Below are 21,201 nucleotides of genomic sequence, written 5' to 3' on the forward strand. Positions count from 1 at the left end.
AAGAGGCCAGGGGCCAGCGCTGTCCGGAGACACTTCCGGGTCACGTGGCCAGCGTGACATTGCTGCTCTGGCGAGCCAGAGCTGCACACAGAAACGCCGTTTACCTTCCCGCTAGTAAGCGGTCCCTATTTATCTACTTGCACCCGGGGGTGCTTTCGAACTGCTAGGTTGGCAGGCGCTGGGACCGAGCAGCGGGAGCGCACCCCACCGCAGGGATTCGAACCGCCGACCTTTCGATCGGCAAGTCCTAGGCACTGAGGCTTTAACCCACAGCGCCACCTGCGTCCCTGCAATGATTCTTACTTCTGAGTAAACATGCATAAGATTGCATTGCAAATATTATAATTCTTCTGGAAGCTGCCCAGAGTGGCTGGGGAAACCCAGTCAGATGGGCAGGATATAAATAAATTATTATTATTATTATTATTATTATTATTATTATTATTATTATTAGCCAGATACTGTTAAAGTGTCTGTTCTGCATACCAACATTTTGTTAAACCTCCTGGAAGGATGTTCTGATGGTGGCAGACCATAATAATTAGACCCTGCCAACAAATTAAGATTCTGAAGGAGTTTGGACTGTGTAGGTTTACTTTGGAGTGTAAGATCACGCCAGGGCTACTGGTGGAAGGTGAAAGAAGAGAACGGGATGTTGGAGAATTCTGACGAAAATGGAAAAGGAAGCAGAAATTGCTGCAGTTCACATGTTTGTGGAAATCAGCCAAAAGAATACATAGTTGTTAATTATGCAAACAATGCATAATTAATTACTATTTTTACATAGTTTTGATATTTCCTTTACATTGAAATGAATGAATGCTTTGAAAGTTACGCAGAAACTTAAGTAAGTCATGTGACTTATGTTAAAGAATGGACAGCGTAACGGATATTACAGTGGTACCTTGGGTTAAGTACTTAGTTCTGTACTTAACCTGAAACTGTTCTTAACCTGAAGCACCACTTTAGCTAATGGGGCCTCCTGCTGCTGCCGTGCCGTGCTGTGCCATCGGAGCACAATTTCTGTTCTCATCCTGAAGCAAAGTTCTTAACCTGAAGCACTGCTTCTGGGTTAGCGGAATCTGTAACCTGAAGCAAGTGTAACCTGAAGCGTATATAACCTGAGGTACCACTGTATAGGGTTGGCTTTTTCACTCTGAAATAAGGTCTGGCTGGATCATATGCCACAATGAACAGCAGACATACCCACTGAGAAACAATGGAGGAGTAAGACCGGGAACACAAGCTTCTCAGAGGGCAGGTGTCTCCCCAGGCCTTGCCACTCCTCAGTCACCAGAAATGCCTGTTCCCTGATGCTAGTTATGCTTACATTGGTACCTTGGTTCTCAAACGCCTTGGAACCGAAACACTGTAAGTGTTCCAGTTTGCGAACTTTTTTCAGAAGCCGAAGGGGCTCCGTTTTGAGTGTTAAACTTCCAATTTGAGTACTATTTCTGGGTTAGTGGAGTGTGTAACCTGAAGCGAATGTAACCTGAAGTGTATGTAACCCGAGGTACCACTGTACAGTGTTTGGCAGAAACCGAACTGCAGTAGAATGGAAACAGTGCTGGTTGTGGCAAATACCGGTTGGAATGGAAATTTCTGCCTTCTCACATCCCTAAATGGGAAGCAGTTGAGGATATTTGGTCAGGGGAGCAGAAGCAAGCTGTGAAAGAAAGACTGGCAGCCTGAGGGGCACTGAAACTTCTGCAGTTAGTGCCTCTTCCAACCCAGAAAGTAGCTTTAGAAGTGAGAGATTCTCTGGAATCCCATTTAGTTGCTTAGTGTGAAATCTCACATATCCAAAAGCCAGACAGTCTTATACGAATCAGTTTGTGTGCCTTAAGATTATTATAGTGAAGAAGTTGTTCTGGCTGCTGCAATAGGCTTCTTAGGTGAAGTACAACTATAGCCAACAGAGGATGGGAGAGAAATATAATCCTGGCTGGCTGATACTAGTGATATATCTGAAAATGCAGCCGTGGTATCTAATTTCTATACATTATGTATTTTCTTCCTTTTTTAGATCATGCTCTTGATTTGGAAATTTGACTCATCTCTCTGCAGATAAACTTACTTTAGCGTATATATTTTTAAAGCTGGAATCGAAAGCTAATTTCCATCCACACTATTATTGTTAAGTTATGGGTGAACATATCAGACGACACAGCAATTCTTCAAACAGCTCTTGTTTATTCACAGGCCAGAACAGAACTGAACTGAAGGGTTCAGTCAGCCTGCTTATATAGAGCTCCAGTACAATGTAACTGTAACAATTTTCTAAAACTATCCAATCACTGAACGTCACTTTCGATCCCTTATTTGCATAACTATCTACAGTATCCCCCTGCTGGCCCAGGGTGAGAACTTCAGTACATAACAATTATGACTAGATCAATTTGCTCAGATGCTAAAGTGAAGCAAGCAGGAAGCTTTCTGTGCAGAAAGCATGATTTAAGATTCTTTTATGTTCCAACTCATCTTCTTAATGTTTTGTTTTGTTTTGTTTTTTGCCCCTTTAGAGCTGGATCCTGCCAAAGTCTGTACTGGAAAGGGGGCTGTGACCCTCTGGGCGTCTCCAACCTATGAGGAGAATCGGAGCGTCAGTCCTACAAGTCATTCACAAGACGTCCACCAATCTGAAAGTAAGTCCAAAGTGTGAGATAAGAGCCATAGACCAGATAGAAAGTCAAAGTGCTTGTTGTTTAAGCTGCTGCCACTTGAGGGACGCAGGTGGCACTGTGGGTTAAACCACAGAGCCTAGGACTTGCCGATCAGAAGGTTGGTGGTTTGAATCCCCACAACGGCGTGAGCTTCCGTTGCTCGGTCCCTGCTCCTGCCAACCTAGCAGTTCGAAAGCACGTCAAAGTGCAAGTAGATAAATAGGTACCGCTCTGGTGGGAAGGTAAACAGCGTTTCCGTGCACTGCTCTGGTTCGCCAGAAGCGGCTTAATCATGCTGGCCACATGACCTGTACGCCGGCTCCCTCGGCCAGTAAAGCGAGATGAGAGCCACAACCCCAGAGTCGGTCACGACTGGACCTAATGGTCAGGGGTCCCTTTACCTTTACCTTGAGTTTAAAGACCTCTAGCCTTTAAAAAAAAGTATTTCAAAACTAACTCCATTTTTAAACAAAAAAAAATTATTTACATGCTTGAAATGTTGGCTGTGTTTGGCTTTTGAAATTCAGGTTTTTTAAAATACAAATTGCAACGAGCAACTTTTTATCCTGCTGAAAACCGAATCCTAGTTGTGGAATGTGACTGAAAAAGAGCAAAAATGTCAGTGACACGTCACATAGTTCAGTGACAACATGCACATGTCTGCATTAGAACTTAAGCAGTAGCACAAAATCCCCATTTCAGAAATTCAGAATGTGCTGTTTCAGATCTCAGCTACGTGAATTTTTGAATTCAGTAGTTTTGTATTTTCAAAACAGTGTTTCGGAATGAAGTTAATTTTTTGTTTGGCTCTAAGCTTGAAATGGATGTGTTTTTGTTGTGATGCTCCTTTACGGTGGGCAAAGCATCTTGTGCCCCCAGATGACTGTGCTCTCTCACCGCAGTGGCATTTTGTCGTAGGCAGTATTCCCAAGTTGACTCTGTTGTCATTAAGGCTCTGCCTCCCTTTAAATAGCAGATCTGTAATCGTAGTAAACAAGCAAAGGCAATAAACAATGCTCAAATAAGACTCCCTGAAAAAGACCCTGACGTTGGGAAAGATGGAGGGCACAAGGAGAAGGGGACGACAGAGGACGATATGGTTGGACAGTGTTCTCAAAGCTACCAGCATGAGTTTGACCAAACTGCGGGAGGCAGTAGAAGACAGGAGTGCCTGGCGTGCTCTGGTCCAGGGGGCCACAAAGAGTCGGACACGACTAAATGACGAAACAACAACAACAAGATCTATTGGTGGCTATAAGTCAGGACAGGTGCATGGTCACCATTATGGACTGTGCTAAGACCCACTCCAACGACAAATAAAAATGCAGCAGAAAGATTCTTACATCACAGTGCTGAGCAATGCTTTATCACGTTGTCCCCCAGCAAGATGGTGGAATGAAAGTCATTAACCAGCCGCTTTGTTCTTCTCAACCTGCTGTCCTCCTCTCAGAAGGTATGGGATGAAGCGGTTTCTGAAGAAAATCACACCGCAAGGCTGCTTGGGTCTTACTAGTTTCAAACGTCTCACATCCCCTGGTCTCTTCAACCCGCTGGCTGAGATCCTTTCAGGAAGTCACAACCCCTTCTGCCATTTGAAGGCCCTAGAAACTGTATCCCATCTATCATTGGCCCTTCAGGTATCGTTGGACCATAATGCCTATCAGCCCCAGGCAGTAAAGAAGAAGATGAGCACATTCAGTTATGCCAGAGGCATTTGACAAAGCCTGGACATCATTTGCTGGCTTTTTTCATCAGTCCTTATTTTTAACTGCAGTTGTATGAAGTTGTTTCTGGAAGGTCAAAGGAAACAAGAGAAGACAGTCTTGTTTTGTTTTCTGCAGGTGGGAAGGAGGTTGTTTTTATTGCTTATGGGTCTTACTTCTCACTTCCCTGATTCCCCTTCCCCCAAATGGGGACACTTCTTATGGTTTCTTTGTTGTGAGAAAGGCGCTCTGTTCATGCTCTGAGGTTTCTGTGCTCAAAGAGGTTCTGGTGCTAAGCCTTAGTGAGCTTTCTCTCAATATATATATAGAGAGAGAGAGGGGGGGAAGAGAAGTAATAGTAATTTATTATTTGTTCCCCACCCATCTGGTTGGGTTTCCCCAGCCACTCTGGGTGGCTTCCAACAAAGATTAAAAATACATTAAAATGTCACACATTAAAAACTTCCCTGAGCAGGCTGCCTTCAGATGTCTTCTAAATGTCTGGTAGTTGTTTATCTCTTTGACATCTGATGGGAGGGCATTCCACAGGGCGGGCGCCACTACCGAGAAGGCCCTCTGCCTGGTTCCCTGTAGCTTTGCTTCTTGCAGTGAGGGAACCGCCAGAACACCCTTGGCGCTGGACCTCAGTGTCCGGGCAGAACGATGGGGGTGGAGACGCTCCTTCAGGTATACTGGGCTTGAGAGAGAGATCAGTCTCCATGCCCTGAGATTTCAGGCTTGGGTGTTTGAGCCCCACGCTGGGCAAAAGATTCCTGCAGGGAGTTGGACAAGATGATCCTCATGGTCCCTTACAACTCTACAATTCTGTGAAATTATTAAGACCTGTTCCTGGATTATCTAAAACCACCGATGGCATTGACAGAATCAGATAACTACTAGTTTTGATATTTCCAAAGTGAGGTTCTCGGAGCATGGAGTAAGCCTTCTGGGACTTACTTCTGAGTAGACTTACATAGGATCATGCTCAGAAATTGGTTCTCTGGTCTAGCATGCCACCGTGTAATATTACTTTAGTGCAAGTGAATATTGCACTATTGCTATTTATTGATATTTATGAACTGATGCTTTTGAATTATGGTGCTGGAGGAGACTCTTGAGAGTCCCATGGACTGCAAGAAGATCAAACCTATCCATTCTTAAGGAAATCAGCCCTGAGTGCTCACTGGAAGGACAGATTGTGAAGCTGAGACTCCAGTACTTTGGCCACCTCATGAGAAGAGAAGACTCCCTGGAAAAGACCCTGATGTTGGGAAAGATGGAGGGCACAAGGAGAAGGGGATGACAGAGGACTGTTCTCGAAGCTACCAGCATGAGTTTGACCAAACTGCGGGAGGCAGTGGAAGACAGAAGTGCCTGGCATTCTCTGGTCCATGGAGTCATGAAGAGTCGGACACGACTAAACGACTAAACAACAACATGAAAACAGCATTGAAGAGCTGTTCAGACACAAAGGCTGTACAGAAATGTCTTGAATGTTTAAGGAGGCACAGTTTAGTCAGCAAGAAATATCTGTACTGTCCCTTAAAGCTTGGAAGAAACTGCAGACAGCACAAAACACTATGCTCTCTCTTTGGAACATCTATTTCCCCTTTTTAATTACATCCAGGTTGAGGAAAGAGTCTGGTGCAACTCAAATGCTCACATTATGAATTAAACATCCTGATACAGTTATTATGTTCTACCCCTGAGCTTCAAACACGCTTCATCCTCAGTCTTACATCTTCAGGTTTTTAATAGCCGTATGTATTTACTGCCCAACCACCTACTTCATCTAAACAGTTGGAATAGTTAAATAACTATGACAGTTTATATGATTCTAGTAGTTCAGGCTCTTTTTTTATGTCTCATAATTGTTCAAATGTGGTGCCAGGGGCTGTGACTTGAATGGAAAGAAACATGATGCATTCCATGTGGGACTTCAGTTAAAAAAACAACAACAATGACCCCAGGCCATGGAGAAGTTTGTCCATCAGAAAAAACGCCAGGTTATATTTCTCACAAATAATATCCTGGATGATGCTTTTAGCTATGATTCCTGATGTGGGTATGAAATAAATGCAAACATTGCTTGCCTGAAATGTCACTGGCAATGCTTATTTATGCAGCATATTTAATCTCTTAAATGGGCTTGGGATGGTTGTGATTATTTATTTGGCAACATGCGCAGGAACAAGGGGGAAAGTGCAGGTGCCCAAACACTTTCAGCAGAGAATCCAGTTAAAAGAAGGAAAAGGATGGGACATTAACACAAACTCCACTGGATAGTTCTTATTGCTGTTTTCCTCTTTTTTCCATTTTAAAGGCTTCTTGATTGATTACTTTTCACCACAACTGGGCTCTGAACACATTGCCAGCTTCAAATAAAGCCACTTAATTCCTTTTTCTCAATTCAGATCAAAGCCGGCTTGGGGGCAAATATGTAAAAATGCAGTGTTTCCCAAGAACAACAGAATAGATATGGATTGCAGCTAGTGTCACCCAACTGCCGTGCAGTGCAAGAATCTCAGCTGTAAAGCATCCATGACAGATGGGCCCTGCTCAAAATCTTTCAATGACGGAGAGGAATTTCAACTTCTTGGAGCAAGTGGCAGAGAGCAGGAAGCTGAGGAATATTGTGCTTGGCTGAGAAAAGAAGCAAAGTTTCCCCGGTTCAGTCCATGGGCAAACCTGAGTATGTTAAACACTACTAAGGCGGATGTTATGTACTGAGTTGAATAGGATCCAAAAGGCAGCAGTCTGATTGGTCCTAGAACAATAGGATCCAACATGCAGCAGTCTGATTGGTCCACAGGAACCACCCAATCCAGCTCCAGGTGGAAGTGAATCCACAACCTGATTGGCCTACAGGAGAATCCTGGAATTAGCCAATCACATGGGGCCCATTGTGTAAATAATGTTGATAAAGCAGACATTCTGAGGGAACTTCCATTCCTCCTCACCACTATGAGCTGAATAAAGAGGATGAAATCCATTCTCGACTCAAGAGTATATTTCAGCGGAGATCCCCTGCTCCCTTACTTCAGAGTAAGCCCCGCTGCACTGAACACTGGTGGAGATGTTCTTCTGAGCATGCAACTCATGCTGAGGCTTGCCGGTGGATAATTTGAACTGATTTCTAATTTTTTCTCACAGAGGATGCCGTCAGAAAACTTTCACTGTCTCGTGGTGGGAGGAGGGAACAATTACCGGAAATGATTGCGCATCTGCGAGGGAGAAAAGGGAGGAGAATCGTGCCCACTCTTTTGATCGTGCAAAGTAGAATGCGTGTGGATGGGGAGAAGCATTGAATCGTGTAGCACTCCCCAGTGGGCGTAGATACCCTGCTGAAATTCCAGATAGAACGTAAAATAGAAAAGCTGCAATCGGAAAGTACTGAGTGCGCTGTATCAGAGCTCTAGTTAAGCCACCTGTCTCAGTTTATCCCCCTTGCTTCCTTTCCCCTTCGTACTCTCCTCTGCGCAACGTCATCCCTCCCATCCACGCCACCCGCTGTCCTTTTTATTGCTGATGGCTTCCTAAATTTCCAGCAGTGAGTCATTTACAATGGAAAAGGATCATTGTGCTGACTCTCCCTTTGGAAAATGCCTGCCGGAGCCAGGAGGCTGCATTTTGCATGTGCATCAACAGGGGGTTGTGGTGTGTGTGTGTGTGTGTGTGTGTGTGTATTTGTGTGTGTGTAGTGGCACCAAAACCAGGTTCTGGAACATCTTGGAAAGGGAGCCAGTGAGACTTCTGAACTTAACTAGGCGCCCAAAATATTTTAAAGCAAAGATTATGGGATAATGCACACAGTGACTTGCAATCTCGATCACACGCAGTCTGTAGTCCGCTGGCAGTAGGAGTTCAAGATGGGTTTGTCTTTAAGTTAGCATCTTACATTAAAAACCTGACAGTACCAAACTACCAAAGGCTTTTCACTAAAGCCAGACTAAATGTCTTTCCTTCTGCAGTGTTGGATGGCAGGTTGAGAGGAGTTCCCTACCAGGACAGACTTTGCTCGTGTGCTCAAGACATTGATTCCATAAAACATATTTTGTTGCATTGTGCAAAATATGAGCAGGCCAGGGCTGAACTGATACTACCCTTGCTGGTAACTTTCCCGGGAAAATCAGAGGCTCACTCAGTCAGGTTCCTACTGGAAGACCGAACAAATTGTGCAAAATATGAGCAGGCCAGGGCTGAACTGATACTACCCTTGCTGGTACCTTTCCCAGGAAAATCAGAGGCTCACTCTGTCAGGTTCCTACTGGAAGACCGGACAAATGCTAGAACGTTAGCAGTAGCAAAGTTTTTATCGGTGGTTGCAAGAACCAATGATCCCTATATTCTGAACAAAATGCTTGTTTAACCTGGAGGTAGGCTGTATGAATTGTTTATTGATTTGTAATGATTTGTTGGGTCTCTGGACCGTAATAAAGATTGATTGATTGATTGATTGAATTAACTAGGATCTGATTAAAGACATTCCTCTGCTGCGGCAAATTTGTTCCTAACCCTCAAAAGAGAGAGTGTTTGTTTGTTTGTTTGTTTGTTTGTGGTTTCCATTCTTAGGATCTCGAAGCAACGTGCGTAAGGCTAGCATGTAAATAGAAAATACTGTGTCACACCTTGTGGCCCGGACTCTATAAAGATGGCACATGTTGTACCAACCACTTCTAAATATGTTTGTTTGTTTGTTTGCGGCTCTCCCTCCCATCTCCTCTGGCAGGGTTAAGAAAGGACAGATTTATTTTCCACCCTTTGCTTACAATATTGAAGCCCTGCACTTGCAGCAGTGTGTGGCATTTGGGCTCCGTACTAAGAGCTCCGACTGCCTTTTTGACTCTGGAAGGAAATGTCAATGCACAATTGTTTCTTCATCACTCTGAATGAATTGCCTTGTGTTTACAAAGGTCAGGAACGGCGAAGGAATCATGTTTCTATGGAAATTAGGCAGCCTGAGCTCTAAGTATCCCATGCGCAAAGTGGACTCAATTCTTAACTCTGATTGGTAAATGCACCCCCCCCTCAATGTAACAGTTGATTGTGGTGTTTTTTTCCTAATTCCCTCCCTTCTTTTCATTTTCTCCAATGCTTGCCACGAAATGCTTCAGGTGTAGAGCCAGGAACACCCGAAACAGGTATTTAATAAACGCTTCAATTTCTTACGGTTTCCGCGGCACACCTCTCGGTTGCTTAAGCAAGCACAAAACCTTGACTGTTTGGTGCAGCTCTAGTGACCTGAAGTTCTTCGTTTTGCAGATGATTGGAGGTTACCGCTTAGTGTCGACTCCAATGGGGATGCTCAGTCCTCTGCTCTGGCTGCCAAGGGCTACCGCAGTGTGCGGCCAAACCTCTCTGAGAGCAAACCACACGTGAGTACTGCCTAAAAAAATCCTTATGTGCTAGGAAAACGTTTGAGCCAAAGTAATGAAGAGTGAAGAGACCTGTGCCATCTTCCTGGCTGTGGTTGGGTGGGGAGCTTTCGTAATTCCCTTTTAATGGTTTGTAACAAGGGGTAGCGGGTGGCGCTGTGGGTTAAACCACAGAGCCTAGGGCTTGCCGATCAGAAGGTTGGCGGTTCGAATCCCTGCAACAGGGTGAGCTCCCGTTGCTTGGTCCCTGCTCCTGCCAACCTAGCAGTTCGATAGCACGTCAAAGTGCAAGTGGATAAATAGGTACCACTCTGGCGGGATGGTAAACGATGTTTCCGTGCACTGCTCTGGTTCGCCAGAAGTGGCTTTGTCATGCTGGCCACATGACCTGGAAGCTGTACGCCGGCTCCCTCGGCCAGTAAAGCGAGATGAGCACCGCAACCCCAGAGTCGGTCACGACTGGACCTAATGGTCAGGGGTCCCTTTACCTTTACTTTTTTAACATGAGCATAATGCCACGGAACATCTCTCACGTCTGTTCAAATAAAGAGGTAGCAGTAATTGATGGAGAGCACCACAAAAGAGCAAGTTTCCTTGTTTGTTTTCCTGTTCAGCAGTAGTCTTCTTCTACTTGAGATCCATCTTTAGCCCCAACCTGCAACATAGACCCAGTGTTTCTTTGTTTTTTAAGTCAGTGTAGACCGGGAGATCACCTAGTCCAGAATGCTCTTACAGCATCGCTAAGATCCAGCCATCAAGCAGGGGAGACTGTCCCAAGGCAGGCTGTTCTACTGCCAAACAACCCTTACCAGTAGGAAGGTTTCTCCTACTGCTCAGCTGAAATCTGTTTCCATGCCTTTTCTGCCTAGAGATTCTAGCCCTTCCCTCTGGAGCCACACACACAAAGACGTTTGCTCCATCTTCTCCCTGCTGGGTGTTTGAAGACTTGCTGTCATGTCTCCCCTTAACCTTAACAAAGATGTGAGTTATAGGATTTTACCAGAAAGGGAATTTGAGGCTTTTTTGACATTGCCTTCTCCTAGAACTGTACTTGGTCAGCAAAAAGGAACCGACGTCCTTCTTGATCTTGAATTTTGGCTCCATGTGTGTAATTTCCATTACTGAATGAAGCAAAGTAGGGGAAACCGCAACTGTTCTCTCCTGCTACCAACCCTGCCTGTCCTTTGCCACAAACTGGATTCTTGGTCAACCAGATTCTTACTGTGCCACCCACTATGTCTGGATTGCAGGAACCATTAAGTTCTGGGTGGCTGTGCTAAAGCTGGTGACAGGCAAGCTCTGCTTCATTTTATTCAGAATAGGGTCACTCATCATGAGCACCATTGCAGAACACAGAGTTTTGTGCGTGAGAGGACAAGCTTGATCTTGGTTGCCTTCTTTATTACATTGCCTTAGAATTTTGCTGAGTTGCATCCAATGTTGTTTGCTTTTGCTTTGCTTTTTTTGCAAGCAGAAGGAGGCCCTCTCTAATGGAAGAGGCAGTGAGGGATCTTTTTATTTTTTAATACCAAAACCTCCTTCGGGGTACAGTCCCCCAATCATCTGGAGCAGATTTTCACAGGGCTCTCTTTCCCTTCCTTCATCAAAGACATCCGTTGGATCAAAAGCGGTTCTATTAACGACTGCAATTAGTCCTACAGGAAAAAGCAAATATGTCCTCAAATAGGTTTTTTTTAATTTCCCATGTAACATTTTTACAAATCAGTTTTATTTGTTGAGACATTAGGAAGAAAAGGGGGGAAAGAGGTGGAGGGAGTAGGAGATGGGTGATTGACATGGGGGGGAATACGAGAGAGAGACATTGCACACAATTTTGTAAATCAATAAAATATTTAATTAATAAATAATAAAAGTATGCTGTGCCATACAAAAAAAAATAAAAATAGGTTTTTTTTAAAGCAAAAGCAACCTCTTGATGGGAATTCCAGGGGCTGATGCTTAACTCTTTCTCCCCTAGCTGTCCCCTCTTTTTGCCTAGGAATAAAATACCGTATTTTTTGCTCTATAAGACTCACTTTTACCTCCTAAAAAGTAAGGGGAAATGTGTGTCCATCTTATGGAGCGAATGCAGGCTGCGCAGCTATCCCAGAAGCCAGAACAGTAAGAAGGATCGCTGTGCAGCGATCCCTCTTGCTGTTCTGGCTTCTGAGATTCAGAATATTTTTTTTCTTGTTTTCCTCCTCCGTAAACTAGGTGTGTCTTATGGTCTGGTGCGTCTTGTAGAGTGAAAAATACGGTAATAGCCAGGTTGGGGGTGAGGGGACTGCTTCTACAGAAAGTTAAGTGGCCCCTCCACGTGGTTCCTCTGCATTAACTTGCAGTATCCTGATTCCTGAAACTGCTGTCAATATATAGCCAAGAAGGTTAGGGGACAGGTACACAGGGCTGAGTTTCATGTTTAGTTCCAGTTTGAGACTGAAACTGAAAGGCAGATTTTTCTGGTGGCATTCTGGAAGATATACGAAGAAAGGAAAGGCCCAAAGGGAGCAGGCGTCCATCTACAACAACAGCGATAATGAACAACAAACAGCAACAGATATTTGAATGTTGTGCTCTGGGTATTGCTGTTCAAGAACTGGCAAACTGGAGGAGATTTCAGAAAACAACCAGAAAGATGACAAAAGGCCTCTTCAAGGCACATGAATACTAGCTCACAGAATGCGGCTGTGAAACCTTAGACTGAAAAAAAGCATCTTTAGGGAGTAGTTTGCTTCTCGAAATGTTTAACTGTTTAATTGACTTGCTGTTCCTGTTTCCTTAAAGGGAGAGGCATTCAAAGGGCACAGAGAAAAGACTGGATTTATTTGTTAAGCTAATACATGCCCTGTCCTCCTTTTGCAGTAGTGATAATCAGGGTAGCTTACCATAAAAATAAAAATTAAAAAATAGGCCCCCTGCCTTTTTTTAACACCCCCACCCTGAACTATTAATCACAGACAGCTATAGGAAAGGCAAATGTATACTGGGCATGAAAGAAGACTGTAGCATCAGATAACTGCAAGAAAAGGCTGTGCAAATACCAGTTTGGGATGCTTTTGTTATGGGATATCATGTCATAGGGCAAAGCTCGGGGTGACCCAAATGGTAACTTTCAGGACAAATAGCACCTGGGAACAGACTGTCAGGAAAGCATTAACCTCGCAGTCCTGGTCCAAATTTGTTCTCTCCAACCCCCCAAGGGGGCTGCTATTAATTTCCTTTTAAAATGCTGGTGATCTCATTCATTTTATCTCCTGCGTCATGTCTTGTTAGAGCAAAACATTAAATGGGGTGAAGCACCAAATTCCTTCCAGTTGTATCGATAATTTTACTTTCAGAGCTGCTCACTGGTGTTTTTTTAAATTGAAGTTTGCATATATGAATGAAATCTCAGTATGTACAGAAATCTGTTCCAGAAAGATTTAGAGACTTACATAGCCATCTTCCAAATAAAATCACACACAGTTTCAAACCGTATCTGATTATATTTTCAAAACACCCTCAATTTTATCCCAGTTGTTTTTTTTAAATTGAGTGTTTTGAAAATGAAATCAAAAACTTGTTCTACAAGTTTTGATACCTGTTTGCCCCGTACCTTTTCAATAAATAAAAATTTGGGCATTATAATGTTTTTCCAATTTCCACCAAACATTTTCCTTGTGTTGATAAATTTGATGTTTCCCCTCCCCCAACGTATAATTTGTACAATAGTCAATAAATCATCAGGCTATAATGTTATTTGTGTACATCCTGGATAACACCTAATGACACAGGACTGGAGGCAAGTGATAGTTCTGAGCCAAATGTCCCTTAATCACCAAAACAATGGTATTTGAGAAAGACTTTATATTAGAACATGGCCACCAGGAATAATTGAAAACAGCATTCAGATTGCCACTGTGCTAACACCTTGAATTGATTAGGGCAGGGATCTCTACATTGTGGGACCACATCTCCCATCATCCTTAATCACTGGCCGCAGTGGGGCTGATGGGAACTGGAGTCCAGTGACAGGTTCCCCCTTGAATTAGGACCACTGTTAATCCCTCAGAATTTACGAGACTTATTCTTGTAGAACATGTTGCAGTATATTCAATACTTCGAAGAAGATTAACTGTGTTGTACTTGAGATCTCAAAATGACAGCTATTGGTACATGTTGGCTGATGAGACGATGAAAAATATCACCCAATTTTATTTTATAATCGATTTCGGTGTTCGTGATTCTTTGGCTTTTATGAAGTCTCTGCCATCTTTTAAAAAGAAACATTTCACCTCTTTTCTTTCCCCCAAGCCAGCTAAAGGAGTGTGTGTGTGTGTGTGTGTGTGTGTGTGTGTGTGTGTGCTGTTAAAAGCTTGCAGCAATGGAAACATAACAATGACATTTTAGTGGTCTGTCTTGTGCCCCCCCCCATTTTTTACTATGCAACTATTTTGCAGAAACTCACTCCAAATGGAGTCTCTGCCATAGCTGTCAAGTGTCCCTAATTTGGCAGGACAGTCCCTTATCCCAGCGCCATGTCCCGCTGCTGTCCCTTATTGATGATGTCCCTTAAATAAGCTACTGAAGGTAATGGGGCCCTTTCTATGTCCAGCTGTCCTTTGTCCACAACAAATGGTTGCTTTTTTGTGTGTTGAATATATGCTATATGGTAATTTATGGACCTAATAGGTATCTAAAGCCATTTGCACGCAACAAAATATGTATTTTATCAAAGTAATTGTTGATCCCTTGTTTTGGCTGCTGATCCCTTATTTTTGAGGCTGCTGGTCCCTTATTTTCAAATCTGTAAGTTGACAGCTATGGTCTCTGCTAGTGCACTTTGTAATGAAAATCTGACTTGCTCATTGATCGAGGGCTTTCATTGGGTATCAACAAGTTTTACTCTTAAGGTTGCGTGGTAGATTTCCATCACTCTGCTGTTAAGAAGGTGTTGGTAACTCAATGATACGAGTTCATAACAGACCCGGAAAATACATTATTGGTCTTTACATAAGCATTTTCCTTCAAAGGACCTCTTTGTTTTATGCACCTCTGGCTTTGTACAGACTCAGAAGTAATATTGTTGATTGTTTTGAGTAAGATCCTGAACTTCATTCCAATATCCAGAGATCCTGAGAGGGATGATGGGATTCAGAGCTGAAATTCACCACCTCTAAAACCGTGATCCTGAGAGTAAACTCCAGTGAATGCAATAGGGCTTCTGCGTAGACATGGTTAGGACTGTTGCATTAAATCCTCAGGCTTCCCTGGTTTGTCAACTAAGTAGAAAACTAAACATGTTTACTATAAGCAATACATAACATTGACTTCTTGTTTATTTATTTATTTACTTGCTTTCTTATTTAATCATATCATCAATGCACACTGTGTTACAGTCAAATACAAGGTAATAAGAAAGAAAAACATATCTTAAATATAACACATACGTATATAAGCAAGGATCACAACATAACTTATTCCTGCAATTTAATTGATTCTTGTAAACCTTGATTTCAATTCCCGTTCCACTCTCTCCCTGGTTTGGAAAGATAGCAGATAGGAAATGCATACCACTGACTTCAATTTGATAGACAGCTACAGCGATCTGGGCTTTGGGTTTTCAGCCAATACATGATACACTGAAATGATACACCAGCTCATCATGTGAAGATCTGGAAATCCTTCATTCAACAACGGGAGTGAATGAGCTGTGTGCCGACTTTGAAATTCCATATTAAAGTTCCGTTTCTTCCTGTTAACCTCAGTCGAATGACCAACTCATTTCTCTCTCTCCTCTTTTTCTCCTTTGTACGGTGCTGACTCCCCCCCCCCTTTTGAACCCCTTAACTGGACAGACCCCTTCTCCACCACACCCCTCTCCTCCAAACGAGGAGAGCTTTGCATGGCGACCTCGCACCGGCACCGCAATAACTGTCCTGCAGCCCGTTCCCATAACGGATTGTGTACGCCCTCACGCACCCAAGCCGCATTTGCGACCCAGCCTCGAGGGCCGGCCCAGTTTTTCCTCCTCGCCCAAACCCTTCGTCGCGGCTCCCTACAAATCCACCGGCTCCATCCCCGCAGACAGGGGGTTGCATGTTGGGCAATCGCGGCCGGGAAGTCGCTCCTTGTTACCCGACGCGTCATCCGAGCACCAAAACACCCTGGCGCTTGCTGAGGAACATCCGAGTGGTAAAGCTGGACTGAAACCCAACCACGAAACCAGAGCGCAGAAAAAGGTCAGCAGTCTATATGTAGCTTGTTTATCTAACAGCACTTGTTCGGCTCCGGTTGGAAATTCCACTGCCCGTTCAGATGGCCAAACACAAGGCGCCCGTTTTGGAGCTGAGGTCACTGTGGCACCAGCCTTCTCCCCTGCTTCCTCTGTAACAGATACTGGAAAATCTCTTCCTCCTCCTCCTCCTGCCCCTCCCAGGCCATTCTTTAATATTGTTCTCAGTGGAGACTCAGTTAGTTATGGTCAGAGCCATCCCTCCAGGACTCCACAGGCTGTTGGCAACACAAAGGCAGACTTCCCACATACGACTTGCAGTGAGGACAGGATGAGAAAGGAACCGTGCATTGCTCAGCCGCCGCCACCGCCGCCACCCCAGCAACATTCATGGGTACTTGGTTTTCTTCATAACCTTTTTTTCCTCCCCCTTTCACACGGCTGTATCTTTCTTTCCCTTCTCCCACGCACCTTTGCCTTCCTTTCCGATTTGGATGCCTCCTAAGATCTTTCCCTCTCTCCTGAATAACCGACAGCCTTTCCTTCCGCAACGCATGCATGTTTGTGTGGAGATTGCGGGTGCAAGGTTTGGGGTGGGGTGAGGGGGGGTGCCTCAAGCCCAAATCATACCGGAGAGGTTGGGATGGGTGCTGTTCTGTGAAACCCCTCTGTCTTAGGCTAAAGGAAACATAGCAGCTGGCACAAAACTGCCCTCAGGTGATGACCGTGTATTCTAAAGGATTTTGAATTGCTTGATCTGTTGATGACAGGTGACCTGGAAGGTGGGTTTGGGGCCCGGGAGTTGTGTGAATTGTTGTTGTCTTTTTTTAATGGCCGCCGTGCAAAACTTGCTCTTTTGGGTAAATAATGTCGTCTCACGAGGTGTCGTCTCACGAGGTGCAGCATCTTTTGCATGTCACTGCACACCTGCACTGTTTCGGTCTCCCCCTCCTTGTGTAATGCCACCTTATCTCCCACAGGATGCGACTTGCTCTGCCGCCACCACCCCAGCTCATACAGAGGTTATAGTAGTGCCATTCCAACAGGTTTACCCCGACCGCGGGCGAGAAGCCAGTTCAAGCACACCTCCGCCGCCTCTCCTGCCATATGGCCAAAGCTCTGCATTCTCTGACAACACGCCTGCTCCTGGCTTACTCCTGACCTTCCCGACATTAGACGATTTCATTCCCCCTCACCTTCAGAAAGGTTCCCAACATAACCAGCCATCCTCTTCGTCGGGGATCGTGCCCCACGTTCGCCCGAAACTGCCTTCACTGTCGCCACCACCTCCTCCTCCTCTTCCTGTGCTGATTCCTCCCGTCACGGAGGTCTCAGACAGTGTGTCGGAGCCCGAGAGCACAGGAATGATCTTGCGCACAGTAAGCCTTGCCACATGCCACCGTGACGGCTTTGCTAAATTTATGCTCCCGGATTAAATGACCTTATTTTTTTTCTCACTGGCATACTAAACTTTAAACAAGGTGCTCTCTGCCAGCAGCATGACAACCGAAACCTTGTTTATGTGCTATTATATTGCATGTGTGTCTCTTCCCCCCACTTCTTGCTCAGTCACCCTTCGGCCGTGTAATGTTTCTTCCTTGTCCTTTCCTATTTGAAAACTCTACACCAGGGTTTCCCCAAACGTTTCGGACTACGGTACCCATCATCCCTGACCATGGGTAGCTAGCAGTGATGGGAGCTGTAGTCCAAAAACAACTGGAGGCCCAAGCTTGGGAAGCCCTGCTCTGTGCCTTTGGCCATAACCAGGCACATCCCAACTTGGTGCCCTGAAAACGGTGCTGGACTACAAATCCCAGCCTCTAAAACAAGGTTCGTTCAAGGTGCATTCACCCAAAGCCTCTGGAGTGCGACGGGAGTTCCCTCTGGGCTCCGGAGGCTTCAGGTTCCTTTTGACCTGCAGAGGCTTTGCACAGCTAACCCCAAGCTAGAAGAGCGAGACGGAGCGCTCCGCAGCTCTCCGTCTCCCTGTTCTGGCTTTGGGCTTAGCCATGCAGCTTGCATTCGCTCTATAGGACGCACAAACATTTCCCCTTAATTTTTGGAGGGGGAAAATTGCATTCTACAGAGCGAAAAATACGGTACTCTATTTTAGTGTTCCGCACTGCTTTAGACTACCTTCATGGAAGGACATAGGGCAGCTGTTTTGCCAATGTCTTAGGGCTTCTTCCTTTGTGGCAGCTTCGTATTTGCAATTTCACATCTGCGTATGAAAGCACGCCTGCCATTGTTGCGTTGCAGAACACATGAGTTTCCTAGGCTCCATTTAGTCACCTGGTAGTGGGAAGAGGTCTTTAAAGACAGCTTCACATGCAATGCCTTTCATAGAATCATAGCTGGAAGGGGTACTGAGGATCATCTGTGTGTGTGTGTGTGTGTGTGTGTAATAATTTTTACACTAATAAATAATTTTTATTGGTTTTCAATTACAAAAACTCAGTAAAAGCCTCATTGTCACAGTACCAAATTATAATACAATTCATATTTCCAATCGTTCAGATACCAAATTATATTGTTTTCTTGGGCCCCCGCGTGCTAGAATTGATGATTCGATAATTTACTTGGACTCAGCATTCCAAAAACTTATGAATTCCAGTTGTACACCGGTCAGAATAACAAACTAAAATTGCAGCTGCAATTTTAACAACTTCCATTCGCATTAACACATCCAATAATTTGCAGCCCTACAGGTAAAGCCTTCAAACTCTCTCTTTGGATTCTGAGCATCGTCTAATCCAACCCCCTGCAAACAAGGCAGTTGCCCCATACGGGGATCGAACCTGCGACTTTGGCATCATCAGCACCACGCTCTAACCTACTGAGCTATCTAAGCTCAGTGAAGGCTGGTGGGCTGTCTCTGCCCATGGCAGGCTACCTCTGTCCAGAGGGCCCCAATTAGAACAGCCAGACCTGGTGAAAAGTACTTTATGCCACCAGGATCTCCATACACAACTCTTCCAGCTTCAGGCTGCAAATTATGCCAGTCTCTATGGTTTTCTTCTTTGAGATTTGGCTTCTGCTGGCTTGGCTTCCTTGAGTCTCAAAAGGCAGCCAGACACAGCAAAAACAACAACAACAAAGCTATTTTAATGATGGGGCCGGGAGCTAAACAGGTCACCTATCTTCCAGTTTCCCCCAACGGCTTTTATATACTTGCTAAAAGTGATTGGCGCTGTGGGTTAAACCACGGAGCCTAGGACTTGCCAATCAGAAGGTTGGCGGTTTGAATCCCCGTGACGGGGTGAGCTCCGGTTGCTCGGTTCCTACTCCTGCCAACCTAGCAGTTCGAAAGCACGTCAAAGTGCAAGTAGATAAATAGGTACCACTCAGGCAGGAAGATAATGGCGTTTCCGTGCACTGCTTTGGTTCGCCAGAAGTGGTTTAATCATGCTGGCCACATGACCTGGAAGCTGTATGCCAGCTCCCTCGGCCAGTAAAGCAAGATGAGCGCCGCAACCCCAGAGTCGGCCACGACTGGACCTAATGGTCATGGGTCCCTTTACCTTTTAAAAAGTGATTGTGGGACCAAATGGAGCTCTGGTGGTCGCTCTATGATTCTGTTGATCTTTAAATATCATGTAGCACAAAAAATCCCCAGAGGGGCACATTTGGATTTGAATTTCCTGTGCTTCTGGTTTGATTCAAAGTGTTCTATTAAAAGAAGAGAGAGAGAGTGGGGGAGATGCAATTGAATTTTTACATTTTATCCCTCCGGGGAGGTAGGGGCAGCACACATGGTTTCTCCAAACACATCATCCTTGTGGCAACCCTGTGGCATTAGGCTGAGAGGTGGTGGCTGGTCCAAGGTCATCCAGGGACTTTCCGTGCCTGATGTGAACACAGGCCATGCTGGTTTGAGCCCAATGATCCACCTACTGGCACTTCATGGAGTTGCTTTTACAGGAGAACCCAAAACAGGAAACCCCATGCCTTGAGATTGTCCTTCCTGGTGCACACTGGCTCATGCAAGTGGCTATGCATCATAAAGATGAGTAGGAGATCAGTATGGGCTGTATGTAGTTCAAATGCTATTTATTGGATGTGTGGACGGCACTGTGGTCTAAACCACTGAGCCTCTTGGGCTTGCCAATCAGAAGGTCGGCAGTTCCAATCTCCACAATGGAGTGAGCTCCCATTGCTCTGTCCCAGCTCCTGCCAACCTAACAGTTTGAAAGCACGCCAGTGCAAGTAGATAAATAGGTACCACTGCGGCAGGAAGGTAAACGGTGTTTCCATGCGCTCTGGTTTCCGTCACAGTGTCCCGTTGCCCCAGAAGCAGTTTAATCATGCTGGTCACATGACCCGGAAAGCTGTCTGTGGACAAATGCCGGCACCCTTGGCCTGAAAACTAGATGAGCGCCACAACCCCATTGTCGCCTTTGACTGGACTTAACCGTCCAGGGGTCCTTTACCTTTTTACCTTATTAAATGTGCACACTCACAGAATGGTGGAGTTGGAAGGGACCCCATGGATCATCTATTCCCAACCCCCTGCAATGCAGGAAACCTTTTGCCTGACATGGGACTCAAACCCACAACTTTGAGATTAAGAATCTCATGCTCCACCAATCGGCTATTCCTCCCCCCCCCTCTCCAACTTGCAGTTGCGCCCTAATTTTCTGCCACTCACTGCTCACTTTGAACAAACCCTTCTGGTAGATCTAAACTGGAAATCTCAGGGTCAGTATGATCATTTCATCTGGACGGCCACCGCCACAAAAATTTAACAGCAGTTCTTATGTCAGTGATAACAAATAAGCAGGTTCTGCAGCTGGCTGCGGTTGGCCCAAGGATGTGATTCTCTACCTTCCTCTCTCCTGTCTCTGCTGGTTCCTCTCCACCTGTTCTTCGCATTGTCCTGATGTCCCCGGCGTCCTGCTGTCTAACAGCTTGCAAAGGGCGGTGTGTCCTAAAGTTATTTCCCTGATCCCCCTCGTCAAGTAATCCGTAACCAGCTTTCGTTCAGGAACTGCATGGGTTTTGCATGCCTGATGGTTTCTGTGAAAGGAACACCTCTTTTTAAAAGGAAGCATGGGTCTGAACACACAGATCTCTCTCTCTGTGTCTCTCTGTAACCAGAACAGCTCACTCCTGCCACCAGCTATATGCCATGTATTACAATTTCTTTGAGCGACGCTCCTTCATCCAGCGCAAAAAAGGGGGTTCGGCTCTTTCCTCTGTGTGTACTAACTGCAACGAGAAAGGCGCCGTGCCGGTGCATCGAACTA

The 21,201-nt window shown here is 45.1% G+C and overlaps 1 protein-coding gene across 32 annotated transcripts in view; it reads left to right on the forward strand.

Moving 5' to 3' along the window:
* The window catches only part of SORBS1 (sorbin and SH3 domain containing 1), a 184,868-nt gene that overhangs the window by 89,263 nt on the left and 74,404 nt on the right, over positions 1–21,201 (forward strand). For 25 of the 32 annotated variants that reach the window (XM_081911683.1, XM_081911663.1, XM_081911684.1 and 22 more), the window contains 4 exons: positions 2,523–2,645; positions 9,481–9,507; positions 9,629–9,741; positions 16,936–17,334. In XM_081911683.1, coding sequence (XP_081767809.1) covers positions 2,523–2,645; positions 9,481–9,507; positions 9,629–9,741; positions 16,936–17,334 — 662 coding nt within the window. Of the gene's footprint in view, positions 1–2,522; positions 2,646–9,211; positions 9,280–9,480; positions 9,508–9,628; positions 9,742–16,935; positions 17,335–21,201 lie in introns of those variants that run through there. The other 7 variants (XM_081911664.1, XM_081911657.1, XM_081911681.1 and 4 more) reach the window with 6 other exon arrangements.

This window comes from Podarcis melisellensis (genome assembly GCF_964234715.1).
Source record: "Podarcis melisellensis genome assembly, chromosome: 5".
Lineage (NCBI taxonomy): Eukaryota > Metazoa > Chordata > Lepidosauria > Squamata > Lacertidae > Podarcis > Podarcis melisellensis.